At 41.5% G+C, this 10,193-nt stretch overlaps 1 protein-coding gene across 1 annotated transcript in view; it reads left to right on the forward strand.

Annotated features, from left to right (window-relative positions):
- Positions 1-9,695, forward strand: part of LOC100181956 (tyrosine-protein kinase receptor Tie-2-like) — a 17,203-nt gene extending 7,508 nt beyond the window's left edge. The window contains exons 13-30 of the mRNA XM_009863348.3: positions 1,039-1,184; positions 1,914-2,048; positions 2,312-2,506; positions 2,753-2,862; positions 3,091-3,283; positions 3,369-3,553; positions 4,020-4,286; positions 4,766-4,901; positions 5,109-5,275; positions 5,587-5,704; positions 6,052-6,184; positions 6,576-6,774; positions 6,917-7,061; positions 7,304-7,587; positions 7,881-8,065; positions 8,447-8,584; positions 9,071-9,176; positions 9,287-9,695. Coding sequence (XP_009861650.2) covers positions 1,039-1,184; positions 1,914-2,048; positions 2,312-2,506; positions 2,753-2,862; positions 3,091-3,283; positions 3,369-3,553; positions 4,020-4,286; positions 4,766-4,901; positions 5,109-5,275; positions 5,587-5,704; positions 6,052-6,184; positions 6,576-6,774; positions 6,917-7,061; positions 7,304-7,587; positions 7,881-8,065; positions 8,447-8,584; positions 9,071-9,176; positions 9,287-9,358 — 2,914 coding nt within the window. The 3' untranslated portion in view covers positions 9,359-9,695. The remainder of the gene's footprint in view (positions 1-1,038; positions 1,185-1,913; positions 2,049-2,311; positions 2,507-2,752; positions 2,863-3,090; positions 3,284-3,368; positions 3,554-4,019; positions 4,287-4,765; positions 4,902-5,108; positions 5,276-5,586; positions 5,705-6,051; positions 6,185-6,575; positions 6,775-6,916; positions 7,062-7,303; positions 7,588-7,880; positions 8,066-8,446; positions 8,585-9,070; positions 9,177-9,286) is intronic.
- Positions 9,696-10,193: the final 498 nt, after the last annotated feature.

Here is a 10,193-nt window from a genome sequence, read left to right on the forward strand (position 1 = left end):
GAATTATCATGAATAAACCTTAGTCACCATGACTTGTAGGTTGGATAATCTCACCTTGAACAATGCAAACGCGCCGCTGTGTTTGCCAACTGACTTGGCGAGTCCGAACATATATTTTAACTGGGACATCATGACGTGGAATGCAGAGCCGGTGGTGAAACCTTGAATGACGGGGTCCGATAATAAAGTGGTGAGAAACCCAAGTCTTAACATGGCCATCAGTAACTGTGGGGTTAAAATGGTAAAGGTAATACATACTGATACTATACTCTAATGTATATGGGTGAGGTCCTACAGTGAGACACGCCGTGGAACCTGGGATTTAGGCCAGAGTTGGCCCATTACCCAAACATTGTATATGCACATTCTATTCTATATGGGTGAGGTCCTACAGCAAGGCACGCCATGGGACCTGGGATTTAGACCAGAGTTGGCCCATTACCCCAACATTGTATAAGCACATTCTATTCTATATGGGTGAGGTCCTACAGTGAGGCATGCCATGGGACCTGGGATTTAGACCAGAGTTGGCTCATTACCCCAACATTGTATATGCACATTCTATTCTATATGGGTGAGGTCCTACAGCGAGGCATGCCATGGGACCTGAGATTTAGACCAGAGTTGGCCCATTACCCCAACATTGTATATGTACATTCTAATTCTATATGGGTGAGGTCCTACAGCGAGGCATGCCATGGGACCTGAGATTTAGACCAGAGTTGGCCCATTACCCCAACATTGTATATGTACATTCTATTCTATATGGATGAGGTCCTACAGCGAGGCACACCATGGGACCTGGGATTTAGGCCAGAGTTGGTTCATTACCCCAACATTGTATATGCACATTCTATTCTATATGGGTGAGGTCCTACAGCGAGGCATGCCATGGGACCTGGGATTTAGACCAGAGTTGGCCCATTACCCCAACATTGTATAAGCACATTCTATTCTATATATAGCATTCACATGCGTGCTTTAATAGGAACATTAATGACATGCTATATAACTCAACACATGGTATTATTGAAACAGACAGTTAACAGGCAACGATACAGTGACCATCACCGAGTTGAAACCGGCCACCAAGTACAACGTGCGTGTAGTGTTAAGTAGGGAAGGCGGGGTATCGGGGCAAGGGGTGCCGGGACCAGTGGCCACTATGGAGACAGATTGTGATAGTGAGTTGAATAAAGTGGCTTGTTTGTCATCATAGTAGGGTCGTTATAACACGGGTGTTTTGTTTCATACACCTCGTGCCCGCTTACAAGTTACCACGTATGTAACTTATTCATCCTCGCATAGCGGGACAACAACAGTCGTTATAACACGGGTGTTTTGTTTCATACACCTCGTGCCCGCTTACAAGTTACCACGTATGTAACTTATTCATCCTCGCATAGCGGGACAACAACAGTCGTTATAACACGGGTGTTTTGTTTCATACACCTCGTGCCCGCTTACAAGTTACCACGTATGTAACTTATTCATCCTCGCATAGCGGGACAACAACAGTCGTTATAACACGGGTGTTCTGTTTCATACACCTCGTGCCCGCTTACAAGTTACCACGTATGTAACTTATTCATCCTCGCATAGCGGGACAACAACAGTCGTTATAACACGGGTGTTTTGTTTCATACACCTTGCGCCCGCTTACAAGTTACTTACGTATGTCTCTTACCACAGTTACCCCCCTTTAACGGGACAACAACAGTCGTTATAACACGGGTATTCTGTTTCATACACCTCGTGCCCGCTTACAAGTTACCACGTATGCAACTTATTTATCTTCGCATGGCGGGACAACAACAGTCGTTATAACACGGGTGTTTTGTTTCATACACCTTGCACCCGCTTACAAGTTACTTACAAGTCTCTTACCACAGTTACCCCCCTTTAACCCACAGAACCCTCATTACCCCCAAAAATTACGAGTATCTACGCCATCGGGAACACCACTCTGTTTCTACGATGGGAAATCCCCCCAACCGATAAACTAAACGGAGATATTCTTGGGCACAGGATATTTCATCGCGAGCTGGGTGAGTTGAGGTTTGAACCCGGGATCTCTCATCTTTGTATTTTAAGGTTATGGTTAGATACTTAATGATTGTATATGATTTAATACTTGGATACTAAGTTGGGGTAATGCCCATATAGACCATTTGGTGTAACGTATTTGGTAAAATACCTAAACAATTTATAGGATAAAAAAATGTTTTGTTACAGCGGTTACCCATATAATAAATAAAACTTAGGGGGAACTTGGTTTGCTTTGAACAATAACAGTTACTTTTAAACCCAGGCACTTGGAGCACCAGTAACTGGCGAATGTTGCAACAGAGTTACCAACAAACGAACACCAAGAACCAGTACAGGAACACGGCCACAGTGAAACAACTGAAACCACTCGCCGTGTATTTAGTTCGGATGAAGTTGTATAATTGTGCGGGGGATTCCCCTATATCAAAACCTGTTCGTGTTACTATGGGAGAATTGGGTGAGTGATGTCATGATTAATGATGTCATAATAAATAGTGATGTCATATTAACAAATGTTTCGCTTCATTTGTTTAATTAAACCAACCGTATTCGAACAAATTATTACAACTTGTGTTTTATAAATTATGTAAAACATGTGACCTAACATTACAGGCACAAATACACTGTCAGTGAAAAGTTATAAAAAAATCACTAAATAAAATCGATGTCATGATTACGTCATCGATAAACCTTGTTGCCATAGATACACCGATCGGTCCTGATGTCACAATGACCAACCGAACGTCATCATCGTTAAGTTACGCTTGGTTGACTCCATCCAACACCCAACAATACACCATTGTTTCGTACGAGGTGATTTGGTAATTCACTAATTAGTTTATGGGGTAAGATGGATATCTTTGGCTCAAAACTTACCGGTCCATCTTACCCCAATCTACTGTACCATCTTACCCCAACCTACTGTACCATCTTACCCCAACCTACTGTACCATCTTACCCCAACCTACTGTACCATCTTACCCCAATCTACTGTACTATCTTACCCCACCTATCGTACCATCTTACCCCAACCTCATTTAGATAATGTTCGAAGAGGTTGGAGACGATTCCCCAAACTCATTCAAGTATGACGGCAACACGACATCGCAAACGTCATCATGGACTTTCCATGATTTGGTTCCGTTCACGTCATATTCCTTCAAAGTTCGAGCGTATACTCACGAGGGTCCGGGGTCGTATAGTGATGTCATAATCAACCAAACAATGGAGGATGGTGAGTCTTTATTACGTCATAATGATGGTCAGAAGTTGAATAAGTGAATTCATTTATTACATCACTATTAATGACATCACTACAGCACCGAGCGAACCCTTGAACCTACAAGCTGACGTCATTACATCCGATGAGATCCATCTACGATGGGAAACCCCCCTTCACCCAAATGGGGTCCTAAGGGGTTACGAGGCCGAGGTGTTGAAAGGGGCGGGGCCTTGGATGTCAATCATTGATGAGTTAACCAATCAGACAAATCTGCTTGTGAAGGTATAATAAATATTATTATCGGTTGAAATTTGAAATTCTTTGAGTATTAACATGACAGCACATGTGGGTATGTAACTGTCTAAACATGAACAAATGTATAATATTAAGCGTGATGTCATTTTATGTGATGTTGTTATATAAACATGTTTGAGGAACTAAACTATCTCTATTGATGTTTGAAATATATAACTTTTGACAATGGTATCGTATATATAGTAGGGTGGGGAAGATGGGACACCTTATCATTCTATTTCTTGTCTCTTTTGGTAGTAAACAAAGATCATTCAAAGAATTATAAAACCGTATCCTTACGACTTCCATAGACCGTTGTTTATTGTTTAAAACACGATCAGGATGTTTGAATATTATGGGCTAAAGGTGTCCCGTCTTCCCCCACCCTACTATATCGACTGTCCCGTTTGTCCCTGTTTTATGCATTTATTAAAATTAAACTCCCTGTTTCTAGAATTTAGATGAATACACATCGTACAGCTTCCGTGTTCGAACAATGACAATAACAATGGGTCCCTGGTGTGATGTCATAAACGTTATGACAATGAGCACTGTTCCGTTACAATCTCCCCAAATCATCTCCGTAAAAGTGACGTCACCACAATCGGTCATCGTAACATGGCTCCCAATACCCCCCTCACCCTACGTAACAGAAGTCACACAATACGAAGTCATATATACTGATGATATTCGGCAGAATGATAAACATTGGAGGTCAAAGGTGACGCATGACGTAAAAAGTCGTTTATTTCATGCTTTTTTTAATTCATGTTTTTATACATTTTAGTTCCTATTTTTCATTGATTTTTTTAGGCCATCTGTTTCATACTTTTTCAGTCGTGAATATTTTGTGTTTAATATTTATTATAACTCTGAGTCTGACCACACACTCATAGGCGCCAAACCTGGGGTGGCAGGGTAGGCAGGCCAAACCTGTCAATTTATGCACTGCCCAATGAAACAATACATTGTTTTAAAGAATTGTGTGTCTAACTATCCCTGCCCCCCTGTGTTTTTTAAAAAAATGGCGCCTGTGAACTTATATTCTATTCTATACGGGTCAGGCCCTGCAATAAGGGATGCCAAGGGGTCTGAGTTTTAAGCCAGAGTTGCCCCATTACCCCAACATTCAGGAATCCCAAACCTTCTATGAAAGTATAACCTGATGACGTCATATTTACATTATCATTTCCTGTTTAGGTGGTTCCCGGTGACGTACTGACGATGGTGGTTGAGGAATTGAAACCAGACACCGTGTATTTCTTTAAGGTGGCGGCTAAGACACAAAATATTGGAAGCTTCTCCATACAAAGTACTGTACGTACCGCTAGTTTGGGTAAGTAGAACCCCATGTTTACAGATAACTCGTATCATAATATTAATAAATTAAAAAATGTTTGCCATTAATTGCATGTTTGACCTTAATCTTAGGATTCGATAAAATTGATATTGAGGTCTGGTTGTAATCTGAATATTTGTGATGCAATAATATATTCACGGATGACGTATGTAAACGTAACTTCATCGTAACAAATTATTTCAGGCCTTCCACCACCACCGTATGGCGCTACGGTGTCAAACGTGACGTCATCGTCGGCCGTTATACATTGGTCCACAAGGGGGGGATACAGAGTCACCATTGTTAAACTTGTTTATTATCAAAAGGGGGGAAGTCCCATACGTCTTCTAGAAAACCAGGAAAAAAGAAAGGTAGGTTATGAGAACTGGGGGTTATTGGTTCGAGGCTCGATGCTGCTACCATTGTGGGCGCTTGTGTCCTTGGGCAAAACACTTAACGGCAATTGCTTCAACCCAGTGGTCACTTATGGTTATGGGTTGTTCAAATTATCAGCCACACATAAAACAATCACCAACAAAGTTACATACGTGGTAACTTGTAAGCTGCTAGGAGGTGTATGAAACAGAACACCCGTGGACTGTCGTTGCCCCGTGCAATGACTGTTGTTGCCTCATCACGAGAGGATAATAAGTTACATTCATTCAATCCATTTTTATTCCAGAAATCCCTGACCTCATTACAGCCCAATACATTATACACAGTTGAACTAATAGCCAAGAATTACGTTGGTGATAGTTCGGGCAACCCTCTTCTAACTTTCCATACAAAGGCAGGAAAAGGTGAGGTTCAAATCCCGGTCAAGGGACTTGTTAAATGGTGTGTTAAAATTTGGGTTATGGGTCAACTCTGCTTTAAATCCCAATACCTCCTGTGTAATCGCTGTAAAACATTACGCGTATATACAGTATGTTAACTTGTTCCGGTTACTATGTGGTAATTTTAAAAGTCTAGCAGTTAATTTCGTAGTGATGCTTTCGTAGTGCTACAATCACCTACAAAGTTGTAGACATGGTAACTTGTAGCCGAGCAAAATGAAGCATTTAGGAAGAACATTCAATTATTTAATCAAAACTGCTGACGTTTGAATTTTAAAGAAACTGGCTCTTAACACAATGCTACACTCCAGATGGTACCTCCATATATGAAGACACCAACCTCAACCTTCCCTTCCACCGAACCATGATGTTCAAGATAGGGATGGGAATATTGGGAGGATTGCTCATTGTTATCGTCATTGGGTTCATTGTTGCGTATTACAGGTGTGTATGATGTGATGTCATAGTGGGTTTGGGGTTCGATGCTGCTACATTCATAGGTGTATGTGTGCTTGGTCAAGACATTTAACGGTAATATTTGCTTCAACCCAGTGGTCACTAATGGGTTGTAGCACCCTGGGTGTTGGGGTGATGGGGTAAATATAGGTTGTGTACTTGAACTTAACGACAAACCCTGATGATGTGTTGACGTATGGCAGATGAAACAAAACAAATGTTTGCCAGGAAATCTCTTTCACATTTATAATACACCTGGCAACAACAACATATAGTAGGATGGGGCAAGATGGGACATATTTTCCATCCTGTTTAATCATCTCACCTGGTAGTAAACAAAGAATATATACTTCATTGTGTAACTTTAAATCTACGTTAGATGTCGTAGTGTGACTCGTAAACGAATGAACCCACCAGCGCCTCGTGTGGAGATGGATTGTCTTACCGCCACCACACGAGCATCGACCTTTGGATCCACGTCACAAGGTGGCGGTATACACTCACGTTCAGCTACGTTGATGTCCAGCTACTCGCTACGATCGGGGAATTCGAGAGCACCGTCAACCTATTCAGGCCAGGTGACATAGAAACATCTTATATTTTCGCTATAACATTTCTTGTTTTTATTCTTTATGGGTAAGGTCCTTGTTCCGTGTTGTAACGACTGTCGTTGCCCTTCCATGCAAGGATAACGTTAGTTCATTCATTATTACTCCACAGATATTCCCTGAATCGTTGTCAATACCATGGGAGAACATATTATTTGAAGACATTCCTCTAGGGGTTGGTAACTTTGGCCAGGTGGTGAAGGCTGTGGTGCAGAAGGATGACAAGCTTATACAGACAGCTGTGAAGATGCTAAAAGGTGGGTGTGACGTCATTGATACGTCAGAGTGCCTGACGTCACAGAATATGTTACTCAGAACCGTATAACATCACTGTCTGTAAAATATGACAAGAACCACTTACAGCGAAGTGAGGGAATGTTTCTTTAATCTTGTATACGATAGAACAACAGTTCATTTACGTGTTTGAAAAAGCAATTGTGAGTGTACCATGACGTCACATGCAATGACGTCACACACTAACCACGTCACTTCACTACAGATGGTTGTACATTGGAAGACAAGCGCGACTTCCTCGCCGAAGTTGACACGATGATGCGAATCGGTAACCATCGTCACGTGGTGGCGCTAGTGGGCGCATGCGAGCATGACCACGTGATGTACCTCTGCACCGAGTTCGCCCCCCTCGGATCCTTGCTACAGTTCCTACGTAGAAGCAGGAGGTTGGAGGGGTCAAATGGAACGTACACATCATTGTCCCAATCCCAGCTGTTAAAGTTCGCTCATGACGTCACACAAGGGATGACGTACTTGAGTGAGAAACAGGTGACGTCATTTAGTAATAACGTCTGTCAAATGTCGCTTTGTAACATCTTGCGTTATTAAAATACTCTAAACGTCAATATGACGTCATAAAACTATGTAAAACAGTAATGTGACGTCATTAAAATACGTAAAACGTTAGTGTGACGTCATCTAACACGTAAAACGTTAGTGTGACGCCATTTAAACACGTAAAACGTTAGTGTGACGCCATTTAAACACGTGAAACGTCATTATAACACCATTAAGACACTTTAAACACCATGTTGGTAGTTAACCAATGTTTAACCACACAGATAATCCACCGTGATTTGGCGGCCAGGAACATTTTACTTGGTGATGGATACGTTTGTAAGATAGCTGACTTCGGTTTATCCAGGGGGGAAGGGGTGTACGTGAAGAAGACGGTATCAAGGTTGCCTATACGATGGATGGCTATCGAGAGTTTGAACTATAATGTATATACATCCAAGAGTGACGTGTAAGTATTCGTGACGTAGGTGTGGCGATGACATAGAGTGTTTGTGACGTTATATTGTAGATGACGTATGCAGAAGTTTTGGTAACGTATAAGTGTGTTAATGACGTATTAGTATTGAAGACGTAGGAAGTTATGATGACGTTGGAGTACTGATGACGTATGAGTGCTGATGACGTATGAGTGCTGATGACGTATGAGTGTTGATGACGTATGAGTGCTGATGACGTATGAGTGCTGATGACGTATGAGTGCTGATGACGTATGAGTGCTGATGACGTATGAGTGCTGATGACAAATATGTTGATTTTGTGTCGATAATGTGCGTGCTACTGACAAACTTGATTCTTTACCAAATACCTGATAGAATTGTTATTTTTAAAGTTGGTCGTTCGGTGTTCTTCTGTGGGAGATAGTGAGCCTTGGGGGAACCCCCTATTGTGGGATGTCTTGCGCTGAGCTTTACGAGAAACTCCCCACTGGGTACCGAATGGAAAAACCACTCAACTGTGACGACGAAGTGTAAGTTTCACACCGGTTCATGATTTTACAGATGGTAAAATATTATGTGAATGAAGTTGTAAGTTAACCCACAAAGTACATACGTGGTAACTTGTAAACGGGCACGAGGTGTATGGAACAGAACACCCGTGTTATAACGACTGTTGTTGCCCGCCATGCGAGGATAAATATGTTACATACGTGGTAACTCGTAAGCTGACAAGAGGTGTATGAAACAGAACGCCCGTGTTATAACTACTGTCGTTTTCCCACCATGTGAGGATAAATAAGTTACATACGTGGTAACTTGTAAGCGGGCACGAGGTGTATGAAACAGAACACCCGTGTTATAACTACTGTCGTTTTCCCGCCATGTGAGGATAAATAAGTTACATACGTGGTAACTTGTAAGCGGGCACGAGGTGTATGAAACAGAACACCCGTGTTATAACGACTGTCGTTTTCCCACCATGTGAGGATAAATAAGTTTCAATCCTTGATATCCAGATACGGGTTGATGTACCAATGTTGGAAGAACAGACCCTACGACCGTCCCACCTTCTCACAGCTCTCTATCGCCCTCGAACGGATGTGCGACGCGAGGAGTAGCAGGGTAAGCGTGATGTTAAACTCATTAGGAATGAATCTTACTGGTGGTTTAGCAGCCACGCTTTTGTTACAGTTTTGACGTCACTAAACTGTAAAAATCTTTTGTTGTTCCAGAACTACGTAAACACCGCGATCTTCGACGATTTTAAATTCGCGAACATTGACGTGAATGAAGAGGAGGCGTGACGTCACTATTAATGATGTCACCACGATTGATATGACGGAGTCGTTACGTCACTGTGGAAGGGGATTTTGTTTAAAGGCGTCATCAGTTGGGCACATCTGAGGCCTGGGGTTTAGGTCTATTACCCCAACACCCAGGGTACTACCATCTAGACCCCACTGAGGCAGTTTATAGACACTCTGGAATAGAGATTCTATTATATAAGGGTGAGGTCTTCAGTAAGGCACACCTGAGACCTGAAATGTATTTTGTAAATCTATTCTTGGAATTGTGTTTATTATTTGCGCCATTTTTATCGTCGCCAAACAAGAATTTAAAATATATCGACTACGCGCTCGATTAGTTTCTTTTTGCGCGGGAAATTTAAAACGTAAAAAGTATGATGACGTAGGTAAACAATAACAATGCGTATTATGAGGAGATATTTTTAATGGATTGATGAGGTAAAAGTAAGTGTTTGTTTATTTTATATATTCTATGTTTTTGCCCGTATGTATGTCCCTTCGTTGCTAGCCCACAGACGAATTGCTGAAGCTATTGCAGTGTGTGGTTTAGCCGACAAAATTTAAAGCCCCCCCCGCTTTATAAATGTGACCTATTTGTATATTGTATTGCACGAAGTATTTATAGAAAAGGAATATGTATAGGAAAATAACTTAAACGTATGCTGATAATGTGGTCTTACTGTTACTATTTTAGTGTTTAAAACTTAAAATGCTATCTTGTGAAATGACAAAACAAAGTCATTTTATCAACAAAACAGGACAGCAAGTTGTTTGTTTAGTGATTGTTGACTTTGTCTCAGTGGTAAATCAAACTGACAGAACACGCTTACTA

This window comes from Ciona intestinalis, unplaced genomic scaffold, assembly GCF_000224145.3.
Source record: "Ciona intestinalis unplaced genomic scaffold, KH HT000122.2, whole genome shotgun sequence".
Lineage (NCBI taxonomy): Eukaryota > Metazoa > Chordata > Ascidiacea > Phlebobranchia > Cionidae > Ciona > Ciona intestinalis.